Genomic DNA, 20,399 nt, shown 5'->3' on the forward strand with positions numbered 1-20,399 from the left:
ACATGTTTCTTTTAAGTTATAATCAAATTATTTAGAATTAGGCTCAAAGGATTTACAATGTCATTGCTTTAAAAAGGTTCTCACACTAGTAAATCTTAATACTTGTTTAGTACTTGGCAATGCTGTGTCAGAAACTAGCATTACATACATAATGCCCCAACCACTGACCCACATAAAAAAAAAAAAAGTCACCAACTTGATGAAAAATAGAATGGCTGGGTAACTGGTGCTGTACAAGAAGGAAAGGTCTCTATGGCAAATATAGGCTAATGTATTTGATGACCAGAAAAATATAGCTCTTCTAATGCCTAGACTAATCTTGACCCATTCTATTTAATACTGGAATTAGACTATTAGAAGAGACACTGAAATACCTCCATGCTACAAGTGGGGTCAAGAAGCTGTATTAAGAAACGGTCAAAATTGACCACAGTAATATATATACACGCAGTCAGTGCAAACAGGCTCATTAGATGATCACTATCTAAGGGCATACACAAATATCCCCAAGCTTTGCTTTGCTGTCAGTCTCTATTCAAAAGATGCTGAAAACAGCAGAAGTTTTTTATGAAAGCACTGCAAGTAGGAATGGAGCCAGATTCCCGACCCCAGCACTATTTCTCAAAGCTACACGGAGGCTATATCAATACTTATGAGAGTGCCACATCAGAAGAAGGTACAATCCATTTATCATGGGGTTCTTCAGATCTGTGCTGACAAATGTGTTTTACAATGAAACTCTACGTAAAGGCAACTCAAAAGTTTTGAAAACAGTCTTACTTAACTGTTCTTTTTAATTGCAATTTTAATTAATGGCAGAGAGATCATAATTCCTATTTGTTCTTCTCCCATGTTTAATTTTGTGTGAATGAAGTAATTCAGTCATAACATCTTTGTGGCATCTCATAAGCTGCTGTGGAGTTTGTGGAAAAGGAGCTCTCAGAGGGTAATGACACGCACATAAAACATCTGTGCAGTTCATAAGAGAAAGAGGGAATCTTATATAGTAAGGAGAGAAATCTATCAAATAAAACAAGCTAGGTGTTCTTGACGTACCATTGACTAAGCTGGCATTTGCATTATCAGTGGCATTTGCACCTGCTGCACCATCTGTGGCTGAAGGAGGGTGGGAGGAGGGATGGGAAGAATCTACTGAGTAATAATGGGTAAAAAACAACAACAACAACAAAATAAATAATAAATAATAACAACATGAACAAATGCAAATGACAAAAGCAAAAACATTTATGATATACTGTGGCTTTGTTTTCGCCAAAATCAATGTTTTAAATTAATCAACATAAATTTCAAAATCAAAATGTCATTACAAAGGCAAAAAATCATACATGGAATAATTATAATAACAACTAAACAAACAAGAAAGATGTTTAACCAAGTTAACAGTTGGTGAGAACTAATTGTACACACTACGTATGGTCCTCTCTATATTTTTTTTCTTAAATTATGAGTTATGGAAATATTAAAATGGTTGAAATATTTCCCTTGAATAAATAAATTTGTGGAATGTATCAGTAGTTTTAAAATATGTTGCATGCTACATTGTATCTGCAGCATTACATATTTTGCATTTGATGCAATGCTACATATTACAATGTATTACTGCTGGCACAGCCCAGTCTAAGGTGCTGGCTCAGTCTTTGTCTTCTAAAAACCTAGTTGCACGTTGATTTGAGGAGAAATATTAAACTTTTCCATATTGTATGTAGAAATGTAGAAGAAACAATCTTGGAAAATATAGTCTTGTGGAGAATAATGAGTTGTTTCAAATCCAAATAATAGGCATTATGTAATTGCCTCTGTTTTGTGGTGAAATGAAAAAAAATAACAGAAAATAAAATTCTCATTTTGTTTTCAGCAATTATTTGCATATCAGATAAATTGGTCAAGCAATCTTTCCTAACAGGTATATGAAAAATTTTGAGAACATTTTATTATTTTGTTGTGGATTTTTATACTACTGTAGAGAAAATTAATCTCTCTAAATAATAGATAAAATAAGTTTTGCTTTGTTTCTGTTGGGTAATTGCTCACAACAGAACACAGAAGTCCTGCAGTGAATCCAGACCGAGACTCTTGAACTTCCTCAGTCCTTGACCCATAGTGACTGTTTCATATTGTACTGGTTTGTTATTCAAGAAATATCATCTTGTCTTATTTACAAATGGTAAATTGGAAAAAGAAAATAAACAGCATATAGGATTTAAAAACACACCATGTCTAAGTATATTCATGAAAATTTCAATTGCAAATTTGATTATTCTGATGATAACAACAGTGTTTTGGTTACTCATGCTTATTTTTTATTCCATTTGGATACTCATACTAACCAGCACAGCACGAACTGCTAACAGCAAATCACGCATTTCAGTGTTTAATGTACTGTAATTTACTTCTGGAGATTAACTGAGTATTCAAGCTTAATATTCAGATTTGCAACACCAACAGTGCGTGCGCACTTAAATGTTTGCCATGAACAATCCTGTTGATTTGAAATTGTTCTTTAATTTAACTGGACTGATTCAAAGACAATTATTTTAATCATTATTTCAACCCTGATTTGCACCAAAGCTTGCTGGCTAAAGGCCTCATCCTTTCATCTGATGTGGCAGAATTCTTACTCTACCTGGAAGTTGATGTCCATCGTCCTGTTTCACACCTGTATGATGATTTTTACAAAATGTTAATGAACAATAAAAGCATACACCCACATAAGACTGAAGCAAACATTTATGATTGTTAGGACTTTAGAGAACTGCAGGTTTATATATGAGAGTACGTCATCTGAGCTCAGGCCTAATCAGTCATCAGCTCTGCTCAGGCACTCTTCTGCACTAGCACAAAGCTGCTAGAGCCAGTACAAAATGTGAAGGAATTTTCTTGGTATTGTAGCTATATCCAATTGGATTTAGCATCTGCATAAAAAGATCTTACACATCCCTGTAAGTATCTCTGTCTCTGGGAAGTACATTATGAGCACAGTGCATTGCATTACTTTGCTACCTCAGATTTGTCTTTCACTGTCTTCCAAGCTATCCACAGTCCAACATGAGAAAATCATCAGCGTCCTGAGCAAAATAATATACAGAGAAGGCCAACCCCATTAAACAAAGGACCTCAGGACAGACGGTTGTTACTTTCATGCAGAAACTGATGATGCTCCCTCCCCTCTAGAATATCCTTATACACTGCCAAAACAGATGCTGCCAGATCCTGAAATATCTGTATTTAGGAGTCTTTTCCATCCTTTTAGATTAGACTCCAGGAAATTGTTCAAAACTAGTCTGACATGAAAGAGTTTTACTTTGGGAAGTTTCAGTCTTTCTCCTTTTAAAGTTCTGCAAACTTATCATGCCTGATAAGTATTTTGCATTTCTGGGTTTCATTAGGACTTCCACTTGTAGCACACATTTCTGAATGGAAAATCTATGTTGTGAAAACCGTTTTGAATTGGCATTCCTATCTGCTGCTTCAAATTGAAAGGATGGAACAGAAATAATAAAGGTGAAATCATGCTTTCTAATAGGTAAAATGTTCTGTAAAACTATAACTACTCCTTTATTAACTGTAAAAAAGCACTAAAAAGCGTGGGAGTGTCTAAAAAATCATATTAATTGACCTTAAGCATGTCTGAAAGAAAAATATTCTTAGAACAAACATGGAACAAAATTCTGAAAGTAGACTGGAACGATTTACAAAAAGACTGTATGAACAAAAACTGCAAAGGACATGTTAAATCACGTCTGCTTGGTGTGCAACCCAGAAAGTAGCAGTTGTTCATGACTTCAAACTATAATAAAATGGAAAATCTTAACATTTCTTGATTTCATCAACTGATACGTGATGTCAGAGTTAAACTCTCTGTTAACATTTACTGCTAGTTACTTTATTCCATTTTACTGTTCTTAGTATGACCTCTACACCTTAGGTAATTAAAATGCCTCTAAAATCAGTCACTAACATTAAACAACTAAGTTAGTAAAAAGCCACATCTTATCTTTATTTTATGTCTGAAGCTCAAAAAAAGATGTAATTTTCATGGCTGAGTTTTGAAAAAACAATATTACATAGATGTAAGTGGACAAGTGCAAAACCTTTGCAAATTTTAGGTGAGTATGGATTTATGCAAAAAGATATAGCAATGGGAGTATGCCCATGTACTTCCTTGCATTTAATTATGTGCTGAGAGTCTGCAATTTAACACTGGAAAAACATCTTGTTATCCAATGTATATTATTGGTTAACCATTTTTGCAGTTTTCCAGTGTGATGTGCAATGACAAAAATGAATTAAAAAAAGTTTTTTAAAACTGTTTGTTTGTTTGTCTAGAGTTGAGGAGAATTCTGGCTTAAAAAAAAAAAAAAAGTGCTTTCTTGGGAGCATTCATGTGTGTTGTGAAATTTACCTTTCTTATCTTTCTTTTCTTCTTCTTCTCCTCCAGCACCTAACAGAGTAAAGATGATGCCTGTCTGAGAATTGACACCCACGGCAGTTACAAGCATTCGTCCAGAGCCTTCCATGACGTGAGTACCTGAAAATACACAATATAAGTGCTTGCTTATGCATACATACATATATATATATATAAACACACGTGTATATATATATATATATATATATACATATATAAAAGTTAAAAAGAATAACACCATTAAATATTTTATGCAAGGCATATGCTAGTACTCAGAGAGAGATCTGTTACACTTTTTAAATCTACATCAAGGTCTATATTATTACATATCAAAAATAATCCTTATTGTTATATAGTATTCTCAACTACAAATGGATGTTTAATAGCAAATCTTAGGATGCATATTCATTAACCACACATTACATTCCCTTTTAAAAAGAAATGTTGTCACTAACACAAAGGTTACACAAGTTTGGAAGATAATTCAGCGTCATACAGTTAATTCTTGTAACTTCAGAAATATTTTTGCAGAGTTCTGCAAATATTCCTCTGAGATTGTTGTCCAGATTACACTGACTATACATGGAATGCTATTACATAACCGAAGCAAAAGCATATGTGCAATTTCTCTCATCTTTTTCCGCTATGGTTGATTTACAGGCATAGAAAAAATATTTTTGAAGATGATTTCACATCTTCAAACTTGAAAATCAATACTGAAAAAAATCTTCAAGGGATGTTAAATTAAATTAAATCATGAGTTTCCCAAACAGCAAGAATCTCATACACTGGAAAACAAAATCAGTGTGTACAAAGATTTCTATTAGTCTAAAACAAATTAAAATGCAGAGTAAATTTTTTTTTTAAGATCATTTGTTTAACTAGGTAATTACACCATTATATTAACTAAATTCATTTTGAGAAAAAATGCATGCTTTATTGTGTAGAAATTTTTAATTTACAACTCTTACTCAAGCAAATGTTGGGGGGTATCTAAAATCACAGCCTCTTATAAACCTTACAAACATAACAAACATAAAAACATAAACAAACTAGGAATTCCTAGAAACAGTCATGGAGTATTTTGATCTAACATCTTGGAAAAAATTTGTAACACTTTACAACATTTTCATAGATCTATCCTTAGTAGATAGTGAATATTAAAAGACATACAGTGGATTGGTTGGTCATGTGACATGATTATGATCCTATGGACTAGACAAAAAACTAATACCCTAATGACGAGAAACTACTCATATATGAAGCTATTCACTGAAATATGCTTTATATTTTATTCTTTAGGGGTAGAAAATTAGGTATGCCTATTAAGCTATAGCATTGCTTATTAAGTGTAAGTCTTTGTGAGACCCAGAGGAAAAGCAATTTCTCTACGCGAAGTTGGCAGGGTAAACTCAGATTGAAAGTAGCTGGAAGTTTACTGGGTTTGGAGTTTTTCAAATTCTTTCCTGCATTTGATGAAGGAGGAAATAGTTTGGAAAGTACAAAAACAGACTATAACATACAAAGGAAAAGCTTTGAGAAGAAAATGGTTTATAAATATATTTATAAAAAAAAAAAGCATATTTATAATCCAAGTGAAATACAGTTAACTTGGTTAACGATAACACATGGTTAACTAAATCTGCTCAAAGACTGGTTTGTTATTTAACAATTTGTTTTATCCTAGGTATTATAGTTTGAAATACATTATGTATTAGGACTAGTCATTATCACAGACATGCATCTGTGGGACATAAGAAAAATCAGACCAGATGGAATCAGGATATAATCCAGTAACTAAAGTACCTTTATAGGAATAATAAAGAGGAAAAAAAAGGGGGAAAAAAAACACTTATTTTTAAGTAATTTCTTTGTTTAAGACAAGAATTCAAGTCTTTAAGTCAAAGAAATAATTCGACCATTGTGATCAAAAAAAGAAAAAGAAACAAAGAAACGGTTCTTACTTTCTTACTGCTTATAATAACCACTTTAATGCCTTGTCACTGTGGTATTTGTGACAAACTACTATTCTTTTCCAGGTTTTATTCTATTGTTTCTTAGATCCTCACCTCTCTTCAAAACTAACATTGTACTGCTCCACAATTAAAGTTTGCCAGAAATGTAAGGTTCCCCATTTACTTTCATTAACATGAAATCATTGTTTCTTTCATTCTGTTGACAGCATGAGTAATGTAAATTCATTAACTGACATCCTAAATACTTCTGTGGCTAATAGGGTAAAGATTCTGGTATGTTTATTCTCAACTATCTCGCCCCTGTCACTTAACCAATGCCATCATTACTTATCACTCAATATTTAGAAACAAAAGTGAAGTTGTTCACTGATGCCTGTAGTTTTGAAACATATTGGAGGAAGGGATGTCTGAAGCCACAGTGAAATAGAGAAGAATCCTCAGTCTTATTGCAAACTACTGCAAAATGGATTTTAACCATCTGAATTATGAGCCTGTGGCATTGAACTAATAGGGGGTGTTTTTAATTTCTCACAGAGAATCTTATTGAGCTTTCACACCTACTAAACCTGAATGGACATGGAAAGATTTCCTTCCCCCTCCTTTTCTTAAGAAAAACATTTTAAGGGGGTTGATTCTCATTTAAATGTTTTCTCTTCATTGAGTTATCTCAAAAGTTGACAAAAGGAACCTTTGTCATTACATGACATATACATATTAATATATATAATCTCCTCATAACCTTTTTTTTAACCCATTTTTTTTATTACTGCACATCCATTTGCTGTCCTCAAACAATGCCGCTATATATTTATAATTAAAATCTTCTTCTAAGTAATCAAAGTTTCATGTTCTTAAAAGGAAAAGAGAAACACAGGACAGCATATGTATCAACACTAAGTCTAGTTTGAGACCAATAAATATCTCATCACAACCTTGAGAAAAATTCAGCAGAAATAAGAAAAATAGGAACAAAAATACTCCACTGGTCAGATATATTAAAAAAAAAAAAAAAAGACCTTTTTAGTGTGTTGTGAACTGTTCCTATGGCATTTCTGTGATACCATTTGATTCCTTAAAAAGTCATTTTCTCTCTTTCACATGACAGAGCAAAACATCACAAACATACAAAACAACTATCCAAACAACCAAAATCAAATTACATTCAAGTCAAAAGGAACAGTAAAGATCTTTAAGAATTAGAATAGGTTGTACTGGGTCAGGCAAAACAGAAAAAATGCCTGAAATTTAATGCATAACTTTTGAAATAACCTCTTCTAAGGCCACCATTTAAAACTATCTTTTAATTTATAACTTGCTTTTAGTATACATGTTTTATTTTGAAGGAATCCTCTTCTGTACTGGACTACAAAGGTGTGCATAAATATACTCAAAATATGGCATGGATACAGGCAGCTTTATTAAGAAAACAAATATCCACCAATTTTCAAGCTTACATCTGTGCACCTCGAAAAGGCAAAAATGTCTTCAAATGCCTGAAATGCCATTCTGAACCTTTTAAACCTTTTCTTAACATTAGTCTTGTAAAACATAATTCTGAAATGTTGAGTTGCATACAAATGCGTGCTTTGGAGCTGGTACTAAGTACTAATTTATCAGCAGACTACTCTTTGTTAGGATTACTGGAAGCTAATCACAAAAGCCGAACCTCCTACCACCTAACTCTGGCAATTTCATCATTTAAGTTGTGTTATAATTCATTTATATTAACCCCGAATAAAGAAATAGACTCTGTGAATTTGATCAGCTATTGTTACATAAATGGAATTCTGGAATGAATGCATGTTTTTCACTTAATCTGTTCACTAAACATGTATTTCAACTTCATGTGGAACTACTACACTGAATTCTTTCCCTCTTTAGACTTTTTTCAATATTAGTAAAATATTTTTTTTTCACATGCCAAGTATTTAATTTAAAATTTATAAACAGTGAATATTCCAAGATAGAAAATAAGGAGACTAGTTCACTGGGAAAAGAGATATTTGGATTACACAGATAAGGAAGCTACATTGAAGCATGTACATTTTCTGACAAAAATGCAACTAAACATGTACTGCTCAGAAACCTCCAAATCTAACAATACTAGTGAAATAGGTTGGAAATAGGGCTCAAAAAATAGGGAAAGAAATGCAGAGCACTCTAATTTTGGGTGTTCATCCTGTTTTGTTACTTCCAGCTAGCTTGAGTTGAGCAAAAATTCTCTATCTGCATGTCTAAATAACTGTTTAGTCACTGCAATTATTAAAAGGTAACTGAAGTTACTAAGAAAGCGAAACAACCATTAGAATATCCCCTTTAAAAAGTTTTGCAGCAAAAACACATCTACATGTAATTTCATTATAACCAAATAATTTGGAACATTTTAGTTAGATGGTCTGTTCTAAAAACTTCTGCTTTGCTAGAAGCTTAGCTTTGAATATTTTCTGGCAAGGACTTAAGACAGAATCAGAACTATTTTTCTCCAGGCAGTAACTGACCCGATTCCTTAATCAAGCTTCCTTCTAATTTCCAAAACCTAACAAAGAACCATGACCTAGACATTTCTTTTATTTATTTGTTCTTTAATAAGCTGACTCTTCATTGTTTCAAAAAAGCAAACAAACAAACAGAAAAGAAGTACACATGGATGAAACTTAGGTTAAGATAACCTTCTGTCAGAATCCATTCAGTGAGAACTACTCTGGGTCAGTTCCTCTCTGCAACTCTTTCATACTCATTTCATTAACCAAATTAATCTAAATAACTGGGAAAATGATTTAAACAATAAGCCTCCTAAGATATTTTTTTACAATGTTAACTATTATCACCTTGTACCCCTAAATAATTCACTGTGTGCAATACTGAGGCCAGACTCATGTACAAAACTTCTGTATTTCGGAATCATGGATTTCTCTGAATTTCAAACTATGCAGAACTTGAAGGCATATGAGTTTTCACAGAGTCACAGAATTCTAGGGGTTGGAAGGGACCTCGAGAGATCATCGGGTCCAACCCCCCTGCCAAAGCAGGTTCCCTAGAGCAGGCTGTCCAGGTAGGTGTCCAGACAGGCCTTGAATATCTCCAGAGAAGGAGACTCCACAACCTCCCTGGGCAGCCTGTTCCAGTGCTCCGTCACCCTCACCATGAAGAAGTTCTTTCACATGTTGGTGCAGAACTTCCTGTGCTCCATTTTGTGGCCATTGCCCCTTGTCCTGTCCCCACAAACCACTGAAAAGAGGTTGGCCAAATCCCTCTGTCTCCCACACCTCAGATATTTATAAACATTGATAAGATCCCCTCTCAGTCTTTTCTCCAGGCTGAACGGACCCAGGTCTCTCAGCCTTTCCTCATAGGGAAGATGCTCCAGGCCCCGTATCATCTCTGTGGCCCTCCGCTGGACTCTTTCCAGGAGATCCCTGTCTTTTTTGTGCCAGGGAGCCCAGAACTGGACACAGTGCTCCAGGTGAGGCCTGACCAGGGCAGAGTAGAGGGGGAGGATCACCTCCTTTGACCTGCTAGCCACGCTCCTTTTAATGCACGCCAGGATCCCATTGGCCCTCTTGGCCACCAGGGCACACCGCTGGCTCATGGCCAACCTGTCGTCCACCAGGAGGAGGTAGACGAGTATCAGACAGTTTCACTACCCAAGCTTTCTTCACCTTTTGGTTGATACATGTCCATGTTCATTGCAAAGAAATTTAACATAACTACGGTCTTGTTAATGCTGTGGACTTTTGATACAGTGGATTGTGCTACACAATGCATGCAAATCTCTATTAGTGACCTAAAAGAAGGAAAATGTTTTAGACAGAAGTACAGTGGAACTATTGGTTGTTTTGCATTTCAGGTATATCAGTTGAGTTTCATTTCAGTTTACATTCCCATTTCTGCCTTCCTAGGTAGTACCAAATGTGCTATATACAGATGGAAATGAACCATCTGGTCTAGTCAGCACTTGTACTCTTAGAATTGCTTCTCAAGTATAGTAAATGACTATCTGGAAGATTAAACAGGGCATTAAGCACAGAAACTCATTTAGTTTAATTATGTCATTGAAACTAATCGAATATTAAAAATGTTGTTTCAGGTGCCAACAGTGAAAATAAGACTTCCTGATTCATGGTGTTTTTCTTTCACCAAATTTAGACCCACAAAAACAAACCGCGGCTGCAATTCAAATGTTACCTTTCTTTAGCTTTCTTCTATCAAACCTGAACTGTCTTCTTTTCCAACAGACAGTGGAGGGAGAACAGTGGCAAACATCAGCCTGACAATCTTTGTCTAAATTCCAAAACCTAGTTGGAAATAATTTACTGATGTCTTCAGATTCAAAGACAAGGAAAAATTAAGGTCTTTTTGCAGCTTTTTATTTTTTTTTCTCGCTTTAAAGAAGTTTTATTAAAATACGGGGTCTATGCTAATATCCAACAAATTCTGTTTATAAACCTACTGTGAAACAAACATGACATGGTGGGTTTCAACTTCTTTGATTTTTGAGCTACTAACAATTTCCAGCAGGCATATCAGGTCCAACATCATGGGTATTAAACTTTGCACTACATCTCTGGAAAAAAAAGGTAGTATTTGACATGACAGAATCTCAAGTCATCAGATCTACTCAAAAGCAAATAGAGTTAGAGGGTTTTCTAACACAGCACGAGTATAAATTCATTAGTATAAATATGGAGCAAAAGTTTTTGTAGCATTTGTTAAAATATCCCATTAATACTTCACCTTTTTGTAATTACTATAGAGATAACATACTAAAAGGGAAAAATAAAGAGTGCAAACTTTAACTCTACTGTAAAACCATAAAGACAAACCTCTCTTTCTAGCAAAGATGTTTAAGCTTTGGGAAGCAGGATAAAAATATTTTTTCACCTAACTCAACTACTTTCCCTTTCTCTTCCCATCATGCCTGTCAGGGCAGTGTCTTTATATTTTTCCACAGTTACCATTGAAATCTATGGGTATCCAAAAAGATCTCATTCAATTTAGGAATATGTGAGAGTACATGAACAAGACAGCAAGAAGTATCCTTTCTGTGAGTAGAGAGTTCAAATGTGTTTGAAAGGACTATATCAAGTTGCAATACATTGATGATTGTTATGAGACCATTATGAGACAAAATAGCAGGCAGCTTTTATGCCATCACATCCCAGCTGAAATCTGTTAAGAACCAGACCATTTAAAAATCTTTTTTTTAGAATCAAAACAAAAAAATTATTTAAATGATTTACTGTGTAGAATTATATTACAAAATATAAATACTATGAATAACATGAACATGTAACAAAGATTATGGACATAACAATTGACATAAATGTCAATATTTTAGTGTATCCATCTTTCTTAGCACATTTGTTGTTTCTTTCTCTAATGTTTCTAGTGTATGCATAAAAAAGAGGCTTTGAAAGACTTTAAAATTTAATGGTTAAATTAAAGTTGGTATACGATGAATTGAAACGATTGTTTTTTCCTGGAATTATACTTTCATTTTCCTCTAAAAATTTTCAGCATTTTTTCACCTTATTAAATAAATATCATGATCAGAAAGAATTACACACAATCAAAAAACATTAGTCTATCTCATATGAAAAACTGGCAAGGTCTGTGTCTGTGTTCAAAAGACCTGCAATATCTAGGTTACCAAAACCTGATGCTGTGGAGAACCAAATCAAAACAAAACATGAACAAAGCAGTACATAAAAGATAAACTCAGAAATAATTCAGACAAATTTACCTGACAGTAGCATTGGGTCTTTGTCAACAGATTTGCGGACTTGGTCTGACTCTCCAGTTAAAGAACTTTCATCAATTTTAAGATCATTTCCTTGAATAAATATCCCATCGGCAGGTAGGAGATCACCTTTCAGTAAGAGCATGGCAATGGAAAACCACAGTGATTTAGTAAGTGCTTTTATAATTACATAATTATTTCTATGATAAAATTACAAGTAACAATAATTACATTAAAATGTAAAATGAAAGCAAATGTGAAAGAAGTGCAACCATATTGGACCACATTAGCCACATTACTGTAATCCCATAGGGAATAACCTTTGCATTGCAAATATTTTATGCTTAATGTTACACCAGAATCAGAATGCATCACACTTAACATACAATGAATAATCACCTAGACTAGGACAGGAGTGATCTTTTTAACATGACATGAAGGTTGTTCTGTCAAACTTCCTAAGAGAAAACAGCAGCTAATAGACAGTCAAGCAGTCTCTCTCCTTTCTGCTCTCTGGACGCTCTCCTGCATCTAAACCTAGGAGAGACTTGACCCAGGAGAGACTGGATGCCTGTTGGAACAGGCTGGAATTTGCAGGTTGAGTTAGACACAGCTAACAGAGTTCCTGCAAAGATTTTCCTGTTCACTGGAGCATGGGGAGAAAAATAGGGGGGTCCCTTACGGTATATAATTATATGGCATACACCCACTAGTAACACCCAGTTTGTAGACAGTTACAGGATCCATAGTTTTGGAGCAGCCTACCAACTAGGGTGAGCACAGGGACATGATTCCCTTTCAGAGAGCATTTAAAATTGCTTCATATTCATACCTCATATTCATAACTGGACAGATTCCAAAAATTCCAAATACTGTAATCCTCCATGAAAGAGAATTACCATTGTAAGAACAGTTCTTGTCCTTGTCAGTGAAAGGAAGTGAAGCTTACAAAAATAAAATTAATTACCAAGTGTAATTTTACTGCAAATATTTTACGTCAAGTTTTTCTTTTGCCCTAACAGCATAATTATTATCATACCATGGACAGTAATGATACCAAATAATTCTGTTTTTGAATTAATTCCAGTGAAGTGAGTTCCAAATGTCCTCTATTTGGCCAGGAAGGGAGAAGGGAAATAAAGTTCAGAAAAGTAGTTATCGATTTGACGAAACTTACCATATTTCACCTGTGCAATGTCACCAACTACTATCTCTGCCACTGGGATTTGGATAACCTGTCCACCTCGGACAACAGTAAATTTCTGTTCCTGCTCAATACGACTTTGAAGCCCACGGAACTGCTTCTCCTTGCTCCAGTCATTGAAGGCAGTGACGAGCACAACACAGATAACAGAGAGCAGGATGGCAGCACCTTCAATCCAGCCAGCTTCAGCCTCACCCTCATCTTCAGCTCCTCCTGTTGCAGTACCACATCCTACCAAGACAATATTATGACTCATTCAGTCAAGCAAAGATCAGTTGTATTACGTTTATCACAAGAAAATCTTGCTGTGAAATGGCAACAAAATGCAAACCAAACCAATGGGTAAAGGCAGCATCGATTCTGTTGTCTAATAGGACTGATAGCTTCACCTGAGCCATCAAACATTTCCAGAAATCAGGAGGACTTATGAAAAGTGGCTCCTAAGACTAAAACAATGAGTACCATAAATCAGTTGAAAGTGATACGATTCAATTAAGAACAGAATTATATAAATTGAAGATTGGGAAAATAACAAAATACGTCAGATGTGTAGTTTTTCTAGCAATTTATATACTCATGACTTAACTGATTGCTAAATTTTCATTTTAGACATAGGAGAGACATGAGTAATAACTGTAACAATGAAGTAATCAAATTTCTGAAGATTGCCTGAATTGATTAAGGGTAAACATTACAAATAGAGATACTGTTGTATCTAACCTACCATTTAATATTTACTGCTTGGTATTTGACCTAGTTTTATCAAGTATAAGAGAAAGATTGTATACCTTCCTAAAAAAGATTAAAGAAATAATTTTCAATATAATTTCTAAGCATTCTCAGCTAAATGCCCTCATAAAGAACGCTTGCATAAAAAAACTATTCTGATCAACTAGCATATTAGTATTTAAACATAATAAAGAAGGGCATTAGGGAACATTCAGAAAAATAAAAACCTAATATAAATTCATCAGCAACCCAATTAATAACTAGTAATCAATATAACATAATCAGTATCTTTCTTACAGAGGAATATAGGGGCGTATTTGTAGAAAAATAAGTATATTATTTCTGTCACAAGTATAATAGTATTTAAAAAGTACATTCTAAGTATTATCTGAACTAATACTGAAATGTTTTATTAACTACTGCTAATTATTTATTTCCAAGTAATACACAATTAAGACTGGAATACATTTCCTAGACAGAATTCACAAAATAAAACTAATCTAGATGTCCTCTTTAATGAAACAAGCCCTAAAAAAACAGTTTATGATAGTGGACAGCAAAGTACGCAAACTGGAATCACAAAATTCAGAGATTTCACAACCTAAAGGGGAGAAAAAAAGAACCCCATCCAAGCAAAAGAGCCTCCTCTCCTGAGTGACAGAGAGAGAAAGTGAATCTTCGAATTTCTCATGAAGAACTGAACAAGGTAGGCGTTTGACATCAGTTTTCCATCTTCCTCAGGTACCAGGGAGTTTAGCAATTTCGCAACTGTGCTGCTTCCATCTATGACTAAAGTTTAATTTTGGTATATTCATCACCTGACACTAGAGGAAATTAACAAGCAATTTAATTTCTATTTTTAAACTGGAGAGGTTTCCCTGTAACATAAGCATCATAATTCACTAACCGGCTGAGTAATTACTCTTGAGTGTGAACAGTAACAAAATTACCAAAAAAAGCCAAAGGAAGATGTATCAAAGACTAAACCTCTACTAAGTGAACAGAAGAAAATTAAACTGTTTTTTTGCCAGTGCTTGCTGCAGTTTAAACTCATATTTAACCTAATTGTAAGGCAAAGCACACTCCCAGAAGAAAGGGCTTTCCTGGCAGGGATGCCCTCAGATAGATGACCTACATGAATCCTTATATGCAGGACAAAAACGTTGCTGAAAATACCATTTTTATAGCACCCAAGAAATTAAGTACCCTTTTTCTTTTTTTTTCTTTTTTTTTTTTTTTTAAAGTTCAGTACCTTGAGTTGCTAACTCACAGGTGCAATGTTTTCCTTAAGCAGAACATTACTTGGGAAGGACTAATGGAATTTGTTTTGTTTAACCTTTAAATCATCTTAATTGGTCCATGTTACATTTTAGATTCCTTTTCCAAATCAGTAAATTCACTTTTGCCTTGAGTAGATTAAGCTGTTTCCCAGCACACGTTAATTCTGTTTTAGCAAACGTTAGACAAACATTCACTACTCATTTTTCATTAGATATGATTTAAAATGAAGAAACAATATCCTATTCTTTTTAACAGCATACATCCTCTCACATTTCTCACAAAAGAAACATACGCTGGTCTAACACAAAGATTGATTTTATTTTTGGATTTTAAAGTCCTCACCGGTTGAAATTTAGTCTAGCTTGTGTAAAAGTGCAAATAAGGTGGGTGATCGCATGGCCAGGTTAGCTGACAACAGTAACAGGCCAGTCCACCCCTAAGGGTGACAAGGAGCAACTCAGCTCTGGGGCAATTCTACGGGGTAATATTTACTTTAATCTATAGCATGCCCTCCCCTGTGCTTTCACTGAAAATTGTCTTTGATTTCTGCATAAAGATTATTTATAATTTATAACATGCTCTTTTCTACTAGAACAAGAATTATGTAATACTTAAATTTTTAAAATCACCTGTTTGAAAGACATAAACTGTGCTTTGTCCATCACTACAAGGAACCCATTCTGTCTCTGGACACACATAAACTTATTCTGTTATTGGAAGAGCAGAATACCCTGTCGCTACAGCAGAAAGCTGCCAGTTTTTGCAAGTCTTTTACAAGTCCTTGCCATTTTTCCACAGAACCAATAGGTCTTATTACCGCCTTTTAGATGTGTCAGAGAAACAAAACCCCTATTAGTCAGTGCACTCAAACCCTATATTAACACATTGTAACTTGAATAGCTTGGAGAATAATATTTCTGAGAAAAAAAAAATAAAAGGAAAAAAAAAGAAGAAAAAAACATTCTGACACACAGGCATAAAATAAAAATATACTTTGACTTAAGTAATGAAATTTATCTCGTGTAGGTGTTATCAGAACTGATTTCTACATTGATATAAATAATACCATTCCCAGTATGTTCATATAACCAGGAAAGGTAGTCTAATATAGAATGTAAATAATACAAGATTATATCATTAAGATGAAAGGAATTGTGTTTACCTGTCTCATAGATTATGCACAAGCAAAGAACATGTTTCTCTCTTTGTATTGCGGCTGAAAAATGTTTGTAAGAAAGGAAATGTGGAGAAAACACTGAACTTAAACCAAGTTCTTGGAAAGCATCCCTGAATTTGACAAGCTTTAGCACTGAAAGATGATTCATGATTCTAGCTTTTACAATGCTGAGAAAATTCTCCAAAACCTTTTGGAAATCTTGAAAGTTCAAAAATGCTTCATTTATTTTCTGCTCAGCCAGACGATAGTAAATTCAGATGGAGGAAAGGTCTGTGGAGGGAAGGGGGGAATTCTTGGAGCGAGACCCAGGAGTAATTAAATTGACAGGCATGGTCAAAAAAAAAAGTTAGTCTTTTAGATGGATGCAAGAGTTTGTGAGTTGCTTTACGGATTTCAGAACGCTCCTTGGTTGAGATGCAGTTTAGCTTCTATAAATAAACTATAAAGAAGCATTGCTTCTTAGTGATCCATTGATCCAGTTTATCTGACACGCTAAGTGAATTCACCCATAGAGGTGACAGGTAGCAGACAGCTCACTCTGTTTTTATTCAACATGACCCAAGATTATAATAGTGAGCCAAGGTATGAGAGACATGAATCGATTACTTTTTGCTCAGAGGATCAGGACTCAGGAACACAATTTTAAAGACCACAAAGAGGCTGATAATACACAAGTGGGGATCTCACTCCTTGACCCGCTGATGCCCAGCCTGCGGGCTGGCTGACCGTGCCCTCTTCTAAGCACCATGAATGCGTGAGTGTTCCTGTCTGCTCCACAAGTTCCCTCACCTTGTCTTCATGTTTTGCAGTCCCACAAATGAAACAGGATGAACGTGCTTGATAAATTAATGCCAAATGTGCACACCATTCTTTCTTACTGTAAGAATAAACTGTAGCCACTTCAAGTAAAGGAAGTACACAATACTTACAGATAGGGTTGCTGAACAGACTTTTTAATAGAGATTTACAGACAAGCAGGATTTAAAAAAATGCAACCTGCCCTTCAAGAGACGACCTTTAACCTTTAATGACATTTTATTAACCTATGCTGTGTTCTTGCTTCAAAATTATTTTAGAAGTGTTCCCTTTTAACAGAGGAAAAAAAAATGGAAACTTGCATCTCTATTGGTTTATATTTTTAAAATTCTTTCTCATACACTAAAGGAAAAAAATCTCTCTTCTGCAATTATATCCTGAAAAAAAAAATCTAGAAATTCTAAAATGACTTTATATGAAGCTTATGTGGCAAGGTGTTGGTAGCAGGCAGCTGCAGGGGTGGGAGCAGTTCTTGAAGAGCTGCTACCTGTGGGCAGCCCACACAGGACCAGCTCAGGAAAGACGGCATCCCGTGAGAGGGACCCCACGTGGAGCAGGGGCAAAGAGAGACCGAGAAGGAGCGGTGCAGAGAAAGCGTTAGGGACTGATCCCAGCCCGATTCACTGTTCCCTGTGCCACTGGGGGGGAGCAGAAGAGAGTGGATGAGGGAAGGTTGTTTTAATTTGCTTTTGATTCTCATTGCTCTTGTCTGTCAGCAATAGATAATAAATTACATTAATAACCCTCATGCTGAGTCTGTTTTGCCCACGACAGTAACTGGTGGAGCAGTCTCCCTGTCCTTATCTCAACCCATGTGATTGTTCTTCATCACACTTTCCTTTCCCTGTTGTTCTGAGGATGGGGAGTGAGAGAGCAGTGTGGCAGGGCATGCACCAGCATGAAAACACCACAGACATATATGAACTTTCGGGAACAAACTGTCTGTATTCATAGGACAAAAAAGTCCTTACACTTTTTAACTATTCATCTTCTACTATCCGTCCTCCCTTCTGTAGTTTGCAGAGTGATACAGTAACAACTTTATAGATATAGGGAAAGTAAGGCATATAACACACAAAAGAGGAAATGATAATATGCTTAAGTAGAATATACAAAATATAATTTCAAGCACCTAATGTCAATTAGGGATGCTCATATAACCCTCAAAAATTTTCTTAAGGTCTAAGATTGCTATTATGCTTTCCCAGGATTGTACTTGGCTCCTGATATTACCGAAAAACATACCTGCAATTTCATTATTGAAAGGCACAGAGTGAAAAGCATCACAAAAGTATTAATGTGCATATGTGATTTGTAGTCGGGTTTTAGTGCAACACGGTGAATTGTGAAGTACTCATTTAAAATTATGTTTAACATGGGTCATATCTGTCAGAAAGTTCAATTTAAAAAAAGCAACCACGTTTTTAATGAGAGGCTATTTTCTGCCATAACTATGAACATATGCCATGCATGTAGCATTCCCAAAAGACTCATCCTCATGAGACGGAAAATGCATACTCAGTTTGAAACTGCGATTACGCAGATTTGACTGCAAGTCAAGAATGTAAAGGGCTGTAACTCCCTTGGCATAGAAAGCAGATGAAGTCATAAAATGGATGAGTTTATTCCCCAGGCAAATGAAGGTACAGGTGAGCTGAACCCCCTGCGGGGCAGCGGGAGAACCTGACAGCACAGCCCCAAGGATGTTCAGAAGTACAAATGGGGAACGATATGACTGCGTCCTTCATGAAACTTCTCAAAGGAACTTCTCAAAAAAACTTGTGGAAAAAGAAGAGGATTTTAAAAGCTTAAAATTTGAGCAAAAATAGGTCAGCAAAGACTGTTGAAAGAGGTTTCTATAGAAAGGAGATGAAGGGAAGACGGAATCTGAGGGTAAAGAGCATTCGGGAAAAAGGGTGGAAAGTAATTCAAACCAGCACACGTGGTCAGTTCATCTGGAGTCACAGCAACCTGCGTTTCAGTCTCATCAGAGATTGCAAGCAACCTGAGCACAAAAGCTATGGGCTAAAAAAAAAACCAAGAACCAGGAACACTGAGCATGCTGCCTGTGCTGTACCCTTTTAAGCACTTACATAAACACCAGTAACTTCAAAATTAACCTGCGAAGCCTATTCTGCATTAGCAGTATTTAATTATATATAAGGCTTTAGGAAGTAAAATCAGGGTAGCAAGGCATAGGATATTAAAAGAGAACTGTACAATAGAAAAAAAATGAATACACTTGTGTAAAAAGGGAAAGGTGAGAAACGATAGGGTTAAAGACAAGAACATGTTAAAGCATATAAAAAAAGACAGTAAACAAGGAACTTCATTGTTACTGGCAGGGAAAAAATGCTAATGTTATTAATCATTTGAATTTGGTGACAGCCAGAAAAAGGGGAATGGAAAAGAAAAAAAGAGGAAAAGGCCACACTCATAGCCAGAGAGCATCATCTGACAGTTTATTTGGCTTGTTTCCTGTTGGAATACCTTTAAGTTCAGAGACCCCGTTTCAACGTACATATTTTTCATAGCATCTACACCAAATCAGAGCCAGTACAGAAAGAGGCATGCAAGCACTGTGCACCTTGGAAAGGAATAAGTCTCTAATTTCTAATTAGTTTCCTAATAGTTATGAGGAGATTCTTAAAGCTAATTTGAATAGGACAACAATTATAATTACAAGCCAAGTAGTGTTAGGCTGGAGCATGGTAATTTTTAAATCAGAAAAAGTATATTTTTAAATTTGTGAACATCTGTATTCCTAGCTAAGTCCCAACCTACAGCACATACCTCTCAGCTACTCATTTCAACCTACACATTTCTATTTTTAAGCTGAGAATACCTTGTGGCATTTAAATTCCCTAGGAAAATCTCATACCACCCCCAGAGGTAATTTTTTTAGTCAGTCAAACTGGTTTTGCCATCAGAAAGACAACAGTTCCCATGATAAAAACTTTTTTATTTAATAGCTTCCTGTAAAAGTCATTTTTCCTTAGCTGAAACTCCAGCACTGATGTTATTAAAGCAACCTGAGCAGCTGTAAG

At 35.2% G+C, this 20,399-nt stretch overlaps 1 protein-coding gene across 27 annotated transcripts in view; it reads right to left on the reverse strand.

The window, feature by feature from the left end:
• ATP2B2 (ATPase plasma membrane Ca2+ transporting 2) overlaps positions 1-20,399 on the reverse strand; it is a 413,900-nt gene that overhangs the window by 87,682 nt on the left and 305,819 nt on the right. For 12 of the 27 annotated variants that reach the window (XM_083796485.1, XM_083796475.1, XM_083796474.1 and 9 more), the window contains 5 exons: positions 13,323-13,580; positions 12,149-12,274; positions 4,424-4,549; positions 2,645-2,677; positions 1,057-1,152 (listed from right to left, as the gene is read on the reverse strand). In XM_083796485.1, coding sequence (XP_083652611.1) covers positions 1,057-1,152; positions 2,645-2,677; positions 4,424-4,549; positions 12,149-12,274; positions 13,323-13,580 — 639 coding nt within the window. The remainder of the gene's footprint in view (positions 1-1,056; positions 1,153-2,644; positions 2,678-4,423; positions 4,550-12,148; positions 12,275-13,322; positions 13,581-20,399) is intronic. The other 15 variants (XM_083796487.1, XM_083796480.1, XM_083796484.1 and 12 more) reach the window with 4 other exon arrangements.

This window comes from Anser anser (genome assembly GCF_964211835.1).
Source record: "Anser anser genome assembly, chromosome: 12".
NCBI lineage: Eukaryota > Metazoa > Chordata > Aves > Anseriformes > Anatidae > Anser > Anser anser.